Source organism: Cetorhinus maximus, unplaced genomic scaffold, assembly GCF_964194155.1.
Source record: "Cetorhinus maximus unplaced genomic scaffold, sCetMax3.hap1.1 HAP1_SCAFFOLD_392, whole genome shotgun sequence".
NCBI classification, from domain to species: Eukaryota; Metazoa; Chordata; class Chondrichthyes; order Lamniformes; family Cetorhinidae; genus Cetorhinus; species Cetorhinus maximus.
Genome location: NW_027596338.1, coordinates 96,948 through 114,774, shown reverse-complemented (window position 1 = coordinate 114,774; position 17,827 = coordinate 96,948). Strand labels below are relative to the sequence as shown.

The window sequence follows — 17,827 nt, the reverse complement described above, 5'->3', positions numbered from 1 at the left end:
TGATGCAGAGTTCCAGCCAATGAGGGAGATCCGTGATTAGCCCCGCCCATCATTCACTCCAATTGGTGGAAGACCAGTCGCTGCCGCGAGGTCCTCCTGTCCTGCTCCCTTTTCCTATTGGTCAGGACCTGCCATCAATCACCGGGTTTTGTGAGTTGAAGCATGCGCAGTGCTGATGCTGTAACTCTTTAGAGTTATCAACAGTTCGCATGTAACTCTTTCGAGTACATTCACAGTTCTTGGTTTTCCGGGAGTGGGACATGAACACACAACCTTCTGATTCAAAGGCGAGGGTGCTTTGAACTGAGCCACAGCTGACACCTTGTGCTGATGCTGTAGCTGGAATGAGGCCTGTCTGCCCCAAACCTGAATAAGAAGCTTCTGGTCCCGCGTTTGTATCGAGGGGGAAAACAGCTGCAGCTTCTCCTGGCGACAGGCCTGAGTTAACGGCCGGCATCTTTATAGAGGCCGCAAACCCGCAGGAGACAAAAAATCAGAGAGAGAGTTTGTTGTTAAATCAATGGGTTGTTAAAAATCAGGAGGGTCAGGGTTACAGTCAACAACAACAACAACTTCTATTTATATAGAGCCTTTAGCATCACAAACCATCCTAGTGCAATTCACAGGAAAATTATAAAACAAAGTGTGACACCGAGACACATGAGGAGATATGAGGGCTGGTGACCAAAAGCTTGGTCAAAGAGGGAGGTTTTAAAAAGTGTCTGAAAGGAGGAAAGTGAGGTAGAGATGGAGAGATGTAGGGAGGGAATTCCAGAGCTTGGGGCTGAGGGAACTGAAGATGCAGCCACCAGGGGTGGAAAAACCACCTTCACGAGTGCTCATTAAATCTCCACACAGTAAGTTCTGGACACAAGGCTAATGTGTTATTCTGTATCAAAACAAAAATACCTGGAAAAACTCAGCAGGTCTGACAGCATCTGCGGAGAGGAATACAGTTAACGTTTCGAGTCTGAATGAGTCTTCATCAGAACTAAGGAAAAATAGAAAAGAGGTGAAATATAAGCTGGTTTAAGGGTGGGGGGTGGGACAGGTAGAGCTGTAGAGGGCCAGTGATAGGTGGAGATTGCCAAAAGATGTCATAGACAAAAGGACAAAGAGAAGTGCTGAGTTTTTGCCGATATTTTTGTTTTTGTTTTGGATTTCCAGCATCCGCAGTTTTTTGCTTTTATCTTAGTGTTATTCTGTGTGGTCGGTCAGAGTGTTTCAGATTAATCTTTTAACACGAGTAATGAATGAAGTGAATTATCAAACATGTTGTTATCTCTAGTTGTACAAATTTGTTAAAAGGATACAGAAAGAATTATCCAACACTTTATCTGGATTTCAGCCCAGGGAGAAGAGAGAGTGTGTGGGATGGGGTTCTGCAGCTTTGAGGAATAAGAGAGGAAAGAAATGTTCCATTGAAACTAGAATTGTCTGTTCTGAATTTCTATCCTCTACTGACAGAGACGACTTGTGTAAATCCCTTTTACAGATATTAGAAGGGGAGAATTTGTAGACACATAACTTGAATCGAACATCACATCAAGATCTGACAGTCACTTGATTCATCAGGACCTGAATATCATCAGCCCTTGAATGTGTAAGGAGAAATGTTTGTCCGTGGGAAAAGGATACAAACATCAGTGTGACTGGAAAAACACCGAGACACGCACACACCAGAGTGAGAGTGTTCCAGCGCACTGACTGTGGAAAGAGCTTTAACTGGTTACACAGCTGGAAAAAAAAATTGCATCATTTACAATGGGGAGGAACTGTTCTGTGTGTGAAAAAGGCTTCATCTGATCATCAAACACCATGGAGAAACCATGGAAATGTGGGGACTGTGGGGAGGCATTCACTTCCCCCTCCAAACTGGAAACTCATCGATGCACTCACACTGGGGAGAGACCATTCACCTGCTCTGAGTGTGGGAAGGGATTCACTCAGTCATACAGCCTAGCATTACACCAGCGAGTTCATACCAGGGAGAGGCCATTCACCTGCTCCGTGTGTGGGAAGAGATTTGTTAATTCTTCCAACCTTCTGAGACACCAGCAAGTTCACAGTGAGGAAAAACCATTCATTTGCTCTTATTGTGGAAAGACCTTCAGTCTTTCAACCATCCTCATTTCACACCAGCGAGTTCACACCAGGGAGAGGCCATTCATCTGCTCCGTGTGTGGGAAGGGATTCACTGAGTCAGCCAACCTAGCATTACACCAGCAAGTTCACACTGGGGAGAGGCCATTCACCTGCTCCGTGTGTGGGAAGGGATTTATTAATTCATCCAACCTGGTGCCACACCAGCGAGTTCACACTGAGGAGAAACCATTCAGCTGCACTTCCTCTGGAAAGAGCTTCAAGCATTCAAGTAATCTCAGCTGCACCTGCGAGTTCACACAGGAGAGAGGCCATTCACCTGCTACCATTGTGGGAAGGGATTCACTTGTTCCTCTCACCTGGTGAGGCATCAGCGACTTCACAACTGACTGCACGGATTCTGATGTTATTGCTGCTGTTAATCATATCCAGGATTGAACCATTGTTCATTCTGACAGCTGGGGTTTATCTCTGCTGATGTTAATAATCCCTGTAACTGGGCTGGAGTCTAATGTGCTGAATCTATAGCTGATTGTGTTCTTGGGGCGGCAGTGTCCCTTTAAGAACTGCTGTCTGATCTTTCCCCACAACTCTGTGACACTCATCAGAAATTAGTTTACTACAAGATCATGAACTTTACAATTCAGTGTTTGACAGGTTCCACTGATTAACATCTCCAGTTAGAAAGTGCTGATTAATCCCTGCTGACAATTCTTACTGACCTGCACATTACACACATTGACACCTCCACTATCCACCAGAAAGAAGGGGAATGGGATTTGAGAATCGAGAGTCCCCAGATGTTACCCCTCCAGTCTGGTACAGAAATCCCCTTGGCATGGAAATGGGGACAACTCCAATCCAAGTAATGGACTAAGAAATCGCCATCTAATAAACTTATGAAATCTTCAGAAATTTATGGAATATTATCGAAATTGTTCACTCACTCTCTCTTATGAAGGAAGCTTCCATAGCAGCTTACTGGATGACAAACACAGGACAGGCCTGTTATCTCTGCCAAGGAGGCCTCAAGCACATTTCCTGAAACAAGACATTTCTAACCCTGATGCGATTGAATCTCTTGACCCATATTTAAACCAACTGTCTGTCTGAAGGTTAAAACAGGCTCTCGAAAGCAAAAAGATTTCAAAGTGATTCGTAATGGCTTCAGCCCAGCACCCACACTCTGGCTCACACCAGTAAACCGTTCACAGGAGATTGCAGCCACCAGCTACAGAGACCAGCACTCACTCTGCATCATCTGTCCATTTGTCCTCCGGGACTGGTCAACCATTCTGACCTGTCGCGAGTCATCTGTTTTCCTGTCTATTTAGCTCATTGATCATATTTAAACAGTTGCATCTCAATAAACTACTTTCAAATCACTTCTGAGATCAATCCCCTTTTTCGGGTAATCTGTGACTCCCAGACCTAAATCTTACAAGGACTGTTAGGAGCAGGATCACAGTGGTCGAGGTCCCAGGCTTGAGAAGTAACAGTCTTAGTTAAATGTGAATGGGGAAATTCCGAAGTGAAGCCAGGAGTATATAATGACATTAACATATTACAGGGAACGATGGACAGAAAGACTGACAGAGAACATGGGCACGCCAGGGGTGAGAGATATCCTGGGGATTGTAGAAGGGTATGATGGGAATTACAAATGTATCTCTATAGGCTCTCTAAAGAGGTTCAAAAAGGCCAAATTAAATTGAAGAAAGTCCAGAATCAGTTGGAAAATATCCACAAGGTGGATGCAGGTGAAGAAAGAGCTGGAAAATCTTTAAATTCCATGCATGAACTTTTGTTTGAACCATATGTATTTATGACATGCCAATAATTTAGAATTGTGTGAGATTTTCTGCAGATGGGGAGGATGAATCGAAATTGATAGCTATCACATTTTACTGGAAAAGTTTTTACCTTTATTCTTGGTGGCAGCTCAAGGGTTTGTGTTGCTGATTCTGATAATTCTAGTATCTTGAGTATGTTATTGATGGTATGTAATCATGAAATTATGAAAGCAAGCTCTTAGCTTAGAAATAACTGGGTTAGCCAGAAATTGGTTTGTGAAAAGTCAATGAGGATATTTCCTTCTCAAGGTGGGGAGATCTGGAAGAAATTATTGTCCAATAACCATGTAATTTTTAAAGAAATTTATTGATTGTAGGAATAGCTCTCTCTCTGTCTCTATCTCTCTCTCTCACTTATAAAGAAAGCTTCCTGGGTTGACAAACACAGGACAGTGAGGCCTGTTAACTCTGCCAAGGACATGTCTCCAGCACAGACCCTGAAACAAGACAAACTTGATAGGGTCAGTGGAAGGTGATGGGGTGGCCCATGTGTAAACCCACTGTCTGAGTAAAGGTTAACAGGATGCCCTAGAAAGCGATGAGCCACTAAATGACTTCAAGGATTTCCAATGGAAATAGGAGGGATTAACTTGAAAATCTATCCCTTGATAATTTAATAAGTGATTGACAAAAGACCCCCAGAAATAATGTATATAAACAGCCTTTCAAGAGAAAAATCAGTTTAGAGAAGAAAGAACTTCTTAGTGATCTATGCTGGCTTCAGCTGAACACTTTGGCTTAAAGAAAGGTTGAGACTGCCACCTCCAGCCATGGAGATCAGGATCCCCCTGATCCGAGACCAGTAAACCATTCCAGGGAGACCGTCACCTCCAGACACGGAGATCAAAATCCCCCTGGTCCAGGACCAGTAAACCATTCCGAGGAGACTGTCACCTCCAGCCACGGAGATCAAGATCACCCTGATCCGAGACCAGTAAACCATTCCGAGGAGACTGTCACCTTCAGCCACGGAGTTCAGCATCTCCCTGATCCGAGACCAGTAAACCATTCCGAGGAGACTGTCACCTCCAGCCATGGAGATCAGCATCCCCCTGATCCAGGACCAGTAAACCATTCCGAGGAGACTGTCACCTCCAGCCACGGAGATCAGCATCTCCCTGATCCAGGACCAGTAAACCATTCCGAGGAGACTGTCACCTCCAGCCATGGAGATCAGCATCCCCCTGATCCGGGACCAGTAAACCATTCCGAGAGATTAACATACTCTTGCTTCTCCCTATCTATTTGTCCAATCAGGGACCAGTAAACCGTTCTCACCTGTGATTGGGTTGTATGTCCTTTCTGCCTATTTAACTGTTGTATCATATCTAAACTGTTGCTTCTTAATAAAATGCTTCAAAATCACCTACGACTTCGAACCCCTTTTTGGGTAATTTGTGACTCCCGAATTAAAATCTTACACTTGTCCATGAGAGTAACTGAAGGTAGGAGAACTGAAATAATCTAGAGTAATGATGAAGTGTTATTTGTGGTTCAGTGTTTGCATTCGTATCTCTCAGTCGGAAGGCTGTGGGTTGAAATCCACATCCAGAAACATGAGTATAAAATCCAGGTTGATATTTTGATGCAGTACTGAGGGAGCACTGCACTGTCAGTCTATGGCCCCATCTGTCCTCTCAATTGGGTGTAAAAGTTCCCAGGATGTTATTCCAAAGAGCAAGGGAGTTCTCCCTGCTGTACTGCTTCATTTTTATCCTCAACAAACACCACTGAACAGGTTATCTGGTCACAATCACATTTCTATTTGTGGGATCTTGCTGTGCACAATTTAGTGACTGCATTTCATAGATTACAACAGTGACTACACTTCAAAAAAACTTAATTGGCTGTAAAGCATTTTGGGACATCCTGAAGTTGTGAAAGGTGCTATATAAATACAAGTCTCCATTAACAAAGGAGAAAATGCCCAAAAATACAACAGTAGGTAACAGGACATCAATCAGTCTCCTCTTAGAGAAATCAAGGACTGGAACACTGTGCTTGACACAAAGCTGATTTATTTAACCTATCCCCAGAATAATAAACTCCAGCCCAGTCACAGGGATTACTAACACCAACAGAAACAAACTACAACTTTCAAAATGAAATGGTTCAGTCCTGGATGTGATTAACAGCAGCAATAACAGCAGTATCGAAGTCCTGCAACTTGTGAACTTGCTGGTGTGTCTGCAGGATGGATGAACGAGAGAATCCCTTCCCACAGACGGGGAAGGTGAATGATCTCTCCCTGGTGTGAATGCGCTGGTGTTTCAGTCTGAGGGAATGTTGAATGAATCGCTTCCCACACACAGAGCAGGTGAACGGCCTCTCTCCAGTGTGACTGCGCTGGTGAGTCAGCGGGTCCATTTTGCCTTTAAAGCTCTTATCACAGTCGGAACATTTAAAAGGTCTCGTGTCAGAGTGAACACGTTGGTGTGAAGTGAGCTGGGGAAGCTGAGTGAATCCCTCTCCACACTCAGTGCAGGTGAACGATCTCACCCCAGTGTGAATGCACTGGTGTCTCAGCAAGGTGGATAACTGAGTGAACCCCTTCCCACACACAGAGTAGGTGAACGGCCTCTCCCCGGTGTGAACTCTGATGATCCGACAATTTGCACAACTGAGTGAATGCCATCCCACACGCAGGGTAAGCGAATAGTTTCTCCCCAGTATGAACTCGCTGGTGTAACTGAAGGCTGGATAACTGAGTGAATCCCTTCCCACACATAGCACAAGTAAGCGGAGTCAGAGCGAGGTGGTGGGTGGGAGGATTTGGAAACACTTTGTGGATCCGCAAACCCTGAGGAATAATTGTCAGCTCCTGGTTTGCAGCTGCGGGGCTTCTCCCTCCCGGGAACAGGCCCAGGTTAACGGCCGCCATCCTGGATCAGTGAGTGGAGGATGGTTCACATCAGAGGATGGGGGAGGGGGGACAATAAATAAGAGGTTACACTTTGGGCTCAAATCAATGAGGATCTGATCTGTGGGAAGGAAGGAAACCCTGGAAAGTGGGCGGGGAGGATTCAGAAACACCCGCTGGAGGCCCCAAACCTCCACTAAGACTCTGATTTTATAGTCAGTCTGCAGACAGGAGCTGGAGAACTGAACCCAGGCAGAGGAGAGGGAGGGAGAAAACTGGGAGTGGAGGAAAGAAATGGTGGAGATGGTGAGATGGGTTTGGATTTCAGCCCAGGGAGGAGGGAGAGTGTGTGGGACGGGGATTTACAGCTTTGGGGGAACGAGAGAAAGAAATGGTCCATAGAAACTAGAATTGCCTGTTCTGAATTTCTATGCTGTTTATTTAAGAGTTTTGTAAACTCCTTTTGCAGGATATTAGAAGGGGAAGATTTACAGAGGGAAACTCAAATCAAGCTTCACATTAAGATTTAAAACTGTCACTCGATTCATCAGGACTTGAATATCATCGACAATTGAATGTGGAAGGAGAAATACTTGTTTGTTTTGTCTGTGGGAAAAGATTTCAAACATCAGTGTGACCAGTAAAACACTGAGGCACACACACACCCGAGTGGGAGTGTTCAGTGCACTGACTGTGGAAAGAGCTTTAACCAGTTACACAGCCTAAAAAAACATCACACCATTCACAGTGGGGAGAAACCATACATGTGTTCTGTGTGTGGACAAGGCTTTAACTGATTATCCAACCTGGAGAGACATAAGGACTCCGGCACCATGGGAAAACCATGGAAATGTGAGGATTGTGGTAAAGGATTCAATTATCCATCTCAGCTGGAAATCCATCGATGCATTCACACTGGGGAGAAGCCATTCACCTGTTCCGTGTGTGGGAAGGGATTCACTCAGACAGTCAAGCTCATGTCACACCAGCGAATTCACACTGAGGCGAGGCCATTCACCTGCCCTCTGGGAAGGGATTTACTCAGACGTCCTGTCTGATGTTTCACCAGCGAATTCACACTGAGGAAAGGCCGTTCAGCTGCACTCACTGTGGAAAGAGGTTCAGGTCTTCATCTAACCTCAATATACACCAGCGACTTCACACTGGGCAGAAGCCATTCACTTGCTCTGTGTGTGGGAAGGGATTCATTCATTCATCCGGCCTTAGGTCACACCAGCGAGTTCAATCTGAGGAGAAGCCATTCAACTGTGCTTCCTGTAGAAAGAGTTTCAGGCATTCATCCACCCTTGCTGAACACCAGCGAGTTCACACTGGGGAGAGGCCGTTCACCTGCTCTGTGTGTGGGCAGGGATTTACTCAGTCATCCAGTCTGCTGAGACACCAGCGAGTTCACACTGGGGAGAAGCCGTTTAGCTGCACTTCTTGTGGAAAGAGTTTCAGGCAGTCATCCACCCTCATTGCACACCAACGAGTTCACACTGGAGAGAAACCATTCACCTGCTCCATGTGTGGGAAGAGATTCACTTGGTCCTTCAACCTAGCGACACATGAGCAAGTTCATAAGTGACTGCAGGGGTTGGATTCTGCTGTTATCACTGCTGTTAATCATGTTCAGGATTGATAGTCTGACAATGTCAAGTTTGTTTCTGCTGATGTTAACAACCCTTATAACTGGCTGAAGTTTAATATTCTGGAGTTGTCACTGATACTCGGGGCTGCAGTGTCCCTTTTTAAAAGCACCATGTGTGATCATTCCCCTTAATTCATGAACTCTGCTGGAAGGTCGGATCCGTTCCACAGGACGTGTGTGACACAAAAATAATCACAATTTACAAAAACAAAGAGGACAGAGGAGATTGCAACAAAAACTTTGTCCACTAAAGCTCCTCCATCTCATCCACTCCTTTTATGACAACATACCCTGTACTATACAGTTTGACGGCTCCACTTCTGACAGTTTCAGTGTGAAGAATGGAGTGAAATAGGGCTGTGTCCGAGTCCCCAGTTTGTTTGGCATTTTCTTTTCCATGTTCCTGACCTTGGCCTTCCCTGCAGATATGGAAGGAGTTTCCCTGAATACTCGGTCAGACGGCAAACTCCACAATCTGTCCAGACTGAAAGTGAAGACAAAATACAGCCTGTCTCGATCAGAGACCTCCTCTACGCTGATGATGTCATGCTTGTGACTCACACAGAAACTCAGCTACAAAGACTCATGGACTGTCTCTCCCATGTCTGTAACTTGTTCTCCCTTACTGTAAACATCAAGAAAACTGGTTTGGGGACTCGGTGTCCATCCTTGATCACACTAAATAACACCCAGCTGGAAGTGGCCAGTGAAATCTGTGACTTTGGGTCCACAATGACAGACAATCTGTTTCTTGATGCAGAACTCGATCCATGCGTAGGGAAAGCAGCTCCACGTTTGGCCGACTCACATCAAGCTGTCTCTCAGCACCAAGATGCTGGTTTATGAGGCCTATTTCCTCAGCACCTTGTTGTCTGGCTGTGAAACATGGATGATTTATAGCGATCAGGAAAGCAAGCTCAACAACTTTCACCTTCACTGTTTGCAGCACATTCTGGGCGTCTCAGGGACAGAATCAGGAATGTGGCAGTCCTCTCAAAGACAAATCTCCCAAATACGTTGGCTCTCATCAAGCAGAGTTGACTTCACTGGCTCTGAAGAAGAGTCGTACGGACGTGAAACATTAACTCTGTTTCTCGCTCCACAGATGCTATCAGACCAGCTGGGTTTTTCCAGCATTTTCTGTTTCTACCCCATAAGAGGCTTCTGGCCTCCCTTCCATGGTCTTGTCCGTGTCTGGGTGGCCCTGGAGAGGGAGCATGTGGTGTCCATCCGGACGACTGATACCATCCACCACCGATGGGTACCTCAGGGTACAGTGTGTCTCAGAGACACTTGAAACAACATTCTGGTTTAGTTAGGAAGGTTCTCTTCACTCTAGTTGGGGCGTTGATGCTGATTTTGGGCTCTTTTAGTTCAATTGGACATCATGTTTTAGAGAAAAAGAGAAGAAAGTATGTCTCATAGAAACTTTAATTTTCTGTTCTGAATTTCTATCCTGGACTGACAGTGATAACTTTTGTAAACTCTGTTTACAGGATATTAGAAGGAGATGATTTGAAGATGGGAAATTCAAACCAAATATCTCATCAAGAGCTGACAGAGTCACTTGATTCATCAGGAACATGGAAGGAGAAGTGTTTTTTCTGACTGTGGGAAAAGATTTCAAGCATCAGTGTGGCTAGAAAAGCACCGAGATCCACACACCCAAGTGAGAGTGTTCCAGTTAACTGACTGTGGAAAGAATTTTAACCAGTTACACAGCCTGAGAAACATCACACCATTCACAATGAGGAGAAACGATACATGTGTTCTGTTTGTGGATGAGGCTTCAACTGATCGTCCAACCTGGAGAGACACAAAGGCACTGAGACCACAAAAAAACCGTGGAAATGTGGGGATTGTGGGAAGGGATTCACTTGCCCATCCCAGCTGGAAGCTCATCGACGCACTCACACTGGGGAGAGACCGTACACCTGCTCCGTGTGTGGGAAGGGATTCATTCTGATGTCCAGCCTTCATTTATACCAGCGAGTTCACACTGAAGAGAGGCCTTTTAAATGCTCTGATTGTGGGAAAGGCTTTAAAATCTCACCAGATCTAATTAAACACCAGCTTGTTCACACTGACGAGAGACCATTCCGTTGTTCTCAATGTGAGAAGAGATTCAGACAGTCGTCTCTCTTCATTCAACACCAGCAAGTTCACACTAGGGAGAGGCCGTACACCTGCTTCGTGTGTGGGAAGGGATTCACTTCATCATCCAACTTGTTGACACATCAACGGGTTCACACAGGGGAGAAGATATTCACCTGCTCTGTGTGTGGGAAGGGGTTTTCTCAGTCATCGAACCTGCTGACACAGCAGCAAGTTCACACTGGGGAGAGGACGTTCACCTGCTCTGTGTGTGGGAAGAGATTTGCTCGATCGTCTTACTTGCTGACACACCAGCGAGTTCACAAGTGACTGCAGAGGTTGGATTCTGCTGTTAATCACATCCTTTGTTTTTGTTGCTGTTGGTAACCCTTGTAACTGGGCTGGAGTTTAATATTCTGGATATCTGTCAATGAGTTTACATGAAAGCAGACAGCACTGCTGTAAGAAGATAAGGGCTAGGAGCAGGATTAGACCAGTTGACCTGTCACGCCTGCTCCGCCATTCAACACGATCATGGCTGATTTCAGCCTCAATTCCAATTTCCTGCTTGTTCCCCATGATCCTCAATTCCCTGAGAGACCAAAATTCTGTCTCAGTCTAAATATCAGCCTTCAACATCTTCAACGATGGAAACTGAAAAGAAAACTTTACAGGACAGAAGGAGGCCATATGGCCCATCATGTCTGTGCCAGCCCAATCCCACTATCCAGTTCTTTGTCTGTAACCTTGTAAGTTACAGCACGTCAAGTTCCTAATTTTATTGATTGGCGCTACGGTCAGTCTCCACCTCATTCCTGCAAAATAATCACGGGAACCTGAATTGTGAATCACAATGGTGGGGCTTTTACCCAGCATCTCCCGCGGTAGAGAATGTCCCCTATCCACACCACAGGAGACCAGTGCGCATGCTCAGTGCCCCGCCCTCCAGTGTTTGGAGCATGCGCAGTGTCAGTCGTGAACATGAGCCACTTTTTTGTTGCTTCTGCAGCTGGTCGAGGGCGATGGAGTCGGCGGCTGGACGGGGAGGATTTGCAAACACTTTGTGGATCCGCAAACCCTGAGGAATAATTATCAGCTCCTGTTTTGCAGCTGCAGGGCTTCTCCCTCCCGGGAACAGGCCCAGGTTAACGGCCGCCATCCTGGGTCAGCGAGTGGAGGATGGTTCACATCAGAGGATGGGGGAGGGGGGACAATAAATAAGAGGTTACACTTTGGGCTCAAATTCACGGGGATTCTGATCTCTCTTTGGGAAACTGAACAAATGGCTTCTTGTAAAAGCTCAGGGTTACATTGGGCAGGAAGAGAACCAGAAACCAAAATGAGACAAGAGACTGAGTTTAACTTAGTTAAAGAGGGAGAGAAAGAAGGAAGGAAAGCCTGGGAGGTGTGGAGAAACCACCTTCACGATTGCTTATTAAATCTGCACACAGTAATTTCTAGACACAAGGTTAACATCTGATATTCTGTATGGTCGGTCAGGGTGATTCAGATTAATAGATAATTGGTCTGGTTCGATAGATAATTGGTTTATGGAAAAGTCATCACGGTGGCAGGTACTGAATTGTGATGATGATACAAATAAAACAAGTAATCATCATTCATGACGTAATTATAGGCAATATTAAAATAAAGTGAAAATATTAATCAGTTAAAGGATTGCACAATTATGATCATTTCAGCATAAAGTCATTACAATATGTTACAAAATGCAGGACTCCTTAATTTATAGAATATAAATGAAAGGTCCACTGCACTCTGCGTTTTCTATTAAAGTCCTTCGATCATATGTTGTCAGCTTGAGTTCATTAAACTCTCAATCATTTACATCCTATTTATGAGTTTTATACAGTGGGCGATTGGGCTGTCTTGTAGAGTATTTGTCCCATAGCTTATTTGCAGATGGTATCTTTTCTCCTGAACTCCATTATACATTTACTTCCGTGTGGTTGGGCAGTGCCTTTGAGAGATGGGATTCTGGAGTTTTCTGCTGAAGTCCAGAGAGAGCTTTTCCCACATTTCAGCAAGGGAACACACATTCAGACGTTTGATTGTGTAATGTTTTGTCACGAGTCATGACTGAAGTGAATTATCGAACATTTTGCTATCTCTGTAGGATTTGTTGAAAGGATACAGAAAGAATTAATTATCCAACACTTTATTTGGATTTTAGCCTAGGGAGGAGGGAGTGTGTGTGGGATGGTGATTTACAGCTTTGGGGATGAGAAGAAAAATGTTCCATAGGAACTAGAATTGTCTGTTTTGAATTTCTGTCCTGGACTGTCAGTGATGTTTATTGTAATCTCTTTTTACAGGGCTTTAGAAGGGGAAGATTTGCAGATCAGTAACTCAAACCAAAAATCACATCAAGATCTGACAGAATGACTCAGTTCATCCAGACCTGAATATTATCGGCTTTTGAATGTGGAAGGAGAAATGTTTGTCTGTTCTGACTGTGGGGAAATATTTCAAACAACAGGAAAAAGCACCGAGACACACACAGACCTGAATGAGAGCATTCCAGTGCACTGACTGTGGAGTGAGGTTTAATCAGTTACACAGCCTGAAAACAAACAGAACTATTCACAGTGTGGAGAAACCATACATGTGTTCTGTGTGTGAACGAGGCTTCAACTGATTGTCTAACCCGGAAAGCCTTAAGGACACAGACACCATGGAGAAACCATGGGAATGCGGGAAGGGATTCATTTACCCAACGTAGCTGGAGATTCATCGACGCAGTCACACCAGGGAGAGGCCGTTCTCCTGCTCGGTGTGTGGGGAGGGATTTACATTATCATCCAGCTTACATATACACCAGAGAACTCACACTGGGGAGAAGCCGTTAACGTGCTCCGTGTGTGAGAAGAGATTCAATTTTCTGTCCCAGCTGCTGAGACACCAGCTCATTCATATTGTTGAGAGGCTATTTAACTGCTCTGATTGTGAGAAGAGCTTTAAAAGACGAGAGGACCTGGTCAAGCACCAGTTTGTTCACACTGAGAGACGGTTCAGTTGCTCTCACTGTGGGAAAGTATTCAGACAATCAATGAAACTCATAAAACACCAACAAGTTCACACCAGGGAGAGGGCACTCACCTGCTCCATGTGGGAAGGGATTCACTCGACTATCTCACCTCAGCTCACATCAACTTGTTCACACTGATAACAGACCTTTCCGATGTTCAGAATGTGAGAAGACCTTTAAAACTGCAGGTGATCTTCTGAGACACCAGCGAATTCACACTGAGGAGAGGCCATTCCCCTGCTCTGTGTGTGCAAAGGGATTTATTTGTTTGACCAACCTCAAGTTGCACCAGCGAGTTCACTCTGATCGGAAACCTTTCCAATGTTCTGACTGTGAGAAGAGCTTTAAAACTACAAGGGATCTGCTGATGCACCAGCGCATTCACACAGGGGAGAGGCCATTCACCTGTTCCGTGTGTGGGAAGGGATTCACTCGTCTAGCTCACCTCAATTCACATCAACTTGTTCACACTGATAACAGACCTTTCAAATGTTCTGAATGTGAGAAGACTTTTAAAGCCACAGGTGTTCTGCTGAGACACCAGCGAGGTCACACTGAGGAGAGGCCGTTCACCTGCTCTGTGTGTGGGAAAGGATTCACTGATTCATCTCACTTAATGAGACGCCAGCGAGTTCACAATTGAATGGAGGGGTTGTATTCTGCTGCTATTGTTGCTGTTAAGCACCTCCAGGACTAAACCAGGTTCATTCTGACATTTGAGCTGATGTTAATAATGTTTCAGAAGGGATTCCTTAAGAAGGACTATCTCCTGCATGCATTGCTCTCAAGAATCAATACCCATCACCAGAAATAGTGATATACTTTAGGCTGTATGACACATCTTACATCCTTACCAATGTTGGTAATAAAATCTGAATAGTTGGGTGGACGCAGATGGGAAAGGAATTATGAAAAAGGATATTGAAGAAAAGAACGAGCTAAACTAGAAGGGAGAAATAACAATGGGACTGGCTGAATACTGTGGAAATAAAACTGGGAAACAAGAAACACTGGTTATTAAGATTGGTGGAGTAAATCTGTCTGGGAGACAATCAGCATCAAAATATCTGATTCAATAAATGTGTGTCATAACAAATAAGAAAAAATAACCATTCCCATTAGCAGATCTACCAAGGTATAGATCAAACTGAGCCAGAGGATGTGCTTTCATAACCGTAGGGATGTTATAATATTACATTACAATGTGATGAACCATTTAACAGAGCCACTGATTGATGTTGGTAAAATGCCTGCAATGGCTCCCCAGCGCTCAGTGAAAATGACGAATGGAACATCGTCATTTGGTAAAAAGCAGAACAAGACCCACACTCTTTGCCAGCGATGTGGGGGCTAAAGCATTTCACCTGCAGAAATCGACCTGCGGCAAATGTGCCTACCCTGCCAAGAGAAAGAGGAAGTATAACTGCAGTGCTGAGGCCAAAAGGAGAAACACAACTGGTACAGGCCGCATGAGGCACCTGAAGGTGTTGTATCACCGATTCAGGAATGGATTCCACGATGGGACCACCTGGAAGCCCAGACGTTCCACAATGGCTTCCTCCAGCACTGCATAAACTACCAGTGTATCTGCACAATAAATAAAGCTATGGTTCGGAAAGTTTACAAAAATGTCTGCATTCCCGTTTTTATTGTATGGAAATTATAACAGTGTCTTTGGAAACAAATTGGAGACACAAGCACAAACTTAAGGTGGGTACTGTTAATGCTCATGTGAGGAAATTCAGGATGTTTTATTAAATGTATTATAGAAATGCACGTTGTTGTTGTTGACTGTGAAGAATGAGTTGGTTGGCTGTCTGAGCTGGAAACTCATAGGTGCCATCACACCAGCAGTAGGATATTCTCCAGCTGATTGTGGAAATTGAGTCACTTGGTCATCCTATTTACTGACACAGCAGCACAGTCACTCTGGAGAGAGACCATTCAGATAATTCGTGTTTGAAAAAGGATTTACTCAGCTTTCCCACCAATTTTGAAAGTTCAAATAGAATTCGAAGCATGATCAGCACATTCATGCCAGAGAGAGTTCTGTGTGTGAACAGTAATTCACTTCTTTATTCCAGCAGCTGGGATACCAGTGAGTTCACGTGTGACTGTCGGAGTTGGATTCTGCCGTTATTACTGTTGCTTTGGGGACTCTCAATTCTCCACCAAGTCCCAATCCCCTTGTTTCTAGTGGATAATGATGGGTCCATGCAGATGGGTTTAAGTACAACTTGTTTCACAACTTTAATATTGAACCGTCCGGCCCCAGTTTCCACCCAATAACAGGGAAACAAATCAGGCTAGAATAATTTGAACTATCAATGGCGGTGCCGTTACCCAGTATTCCATGCGGTGGAGAATGTCCTCTAGTCACATCACAAGAGACCAGTGCGCAGGCGCAGTGCCCAGTGATTAGAGCATGCACAGTGGGAGCGCTGGCGATGGAGAGGAGCTTCTTTTTCGGATCCGCAGTTGGTAAAGGAGGGGTGGGGAACGGCCGGGCGGAGGAAGCGGTGGATCAGGCAGGTGGTCGGGGAGGCTTTGTAAATCTGTTGTGTAAGCGGCAAACGCCGAAAAAGAACCCGCAGTTCCCCATTTTGCACAGAGTGACAGGAGCTGTAGGTGCGATTTCTCCCAGTTACAGGCCCCAGATCATGGCAGTCATCTTCAGAGCGGGCAATGCGCAGCAGGGCGCATGCGTAGCTGCCATTTTTGTTTGGGGCAATGTGCAGCAGGGAGCATGCGCGGCTGCAAATTTTATTGGGAAGATGTTTTTGAATGTTTTTAACGACAGAATTGAAACAACTTGTCCATCAAGCTCTGACCTTTACGCTTTGAGTCTTATTGACGAAGCAGAGCAGGAAAGAAAAGGATGCAAATCCTGCTCTCTGATTTCCACTTCCTCATGGACGTCCTGCCCCATGTGTCCAAAGATCTGTGGGTCTGTTCAGTCACATGAAGACCCACGGCAGAAACTCACAACCCTGAGTTGACGTCATCCTCGAATCGAGGGAGCGCTGATGACGACAAGGGGCAATGTGCAGCAGGGCGCATGTGTGGTAGGGGAAGAGAATGTTGTGAATTTCTATCCTGGCCTGACAGTGATGGCTTTTGGAAACCTCTTTAACAGGGGGTTAGAAGGGGAGGATTTACATGAAGCAAACTCAGATCAAGAGAAATGTTTGTCTCGTTTCAATTTCTATCCTTGACAGACACTGATGGTTTTTGTAAACATCTTTTACAGGGTACTAGAAGAGGTTTTGCAGAAAGGAAACTCAAATCAAACATCACATCAAACTCTGACAGCATCACTTGATTCATCAGGACCTGGATGTTATCGGCCTTTGAGTGTAAGCATTAAATTCCAGATCATGACCACTCGCTGTATAAACTTTCTTTGTCACATCTTCCTGTAGATCTTGCCCATGAATCTTAAATCTATTTCCTGTGATCCTTTTACTCCCATTCAAATAATGGGAACAGTTTTTCTTTATCTACCTTATCTAAACAATCATAAACTTGTACACCTCTATCATATCTCCTCTCAATCTCCTTTGCTCCAAGGAGAATAGCCCCAGTTTCTCCAACCCAACATTGCAACTAAAATCCCTCATCCCTGGAACCATTCTGGTAAATCTCCACTGCACCCTCTCAGGGACCCTCACATCCTTCATAATATGTGGTGATCACTGGTTTGCACAGACCCAGATGTTGTGTGTTCATGTCTGTGATGTCATCACACACCGACAATTGCGCGGTGACATCATCCCGCTCCCCGGGTATTTCCTCAACTGGGAGATTTTTCTCTGACGCCAGGGCTTCTGATATCTTTCCAGCTGCCGGCTCCAGCAGGAGACATTAACATTAAAAGCTGAAATTGTTTCAGAGGTGAGTATTTTTGAGCATTTATCTACAACTTCGAGCTTTTAGTTCTATGCTCTGTTATCTGTGAGAGGATCCATGGCTCTGGGGCTGGTGTGGCTCCTTTACTGTGGATCAGAACCCATGTCCACCCATTGCTCCGTTTCACCTCTGTTCTCTCTGCTATTGTCTAACTTCCTCTCCCTCTAATAATGGGTGTATTTTGACCTTGTTTAACATTTTACTGGCACTTCTGCAGACTTTACTTTCACAACCTATCTTTGTGTTTTTGTGGATTCTCTCTCGCTCTTTTTTTTCTGATTTAAATCAATTTCACAGGGTATTAAGGGGAG

At 44.8% G+C, this 17,827-nt stretch overlaps 1 protein-coding gene across 1 annotated transcript; it reads left to right on the top strand.

Moving 5' to 3' along the window:
* Positions 1-1,070: 1,070 nt before the first annotated feature.
* LOC144673598 (uncharacterized) lies at positions 1,071-13,106 on the top strand. The gene is given in 5 exon segments (XM_078535347.1): positions 1,071-2,335; positions 7,495-7,784; positions 7,862-8,400; positions 10,282-10,899; positions 12,895-13,106. Coding segments are annotated over 4 exon segments (1,956 nt in total). The 5' UTR covers positions 1,071-1,818; the 3' UTR covers positions 10,892-10,899; positions 12,895-13,106.
* The last annotated feature ends 4,721 nt before the right edge of the window (positions 13,107-17,827 follow it).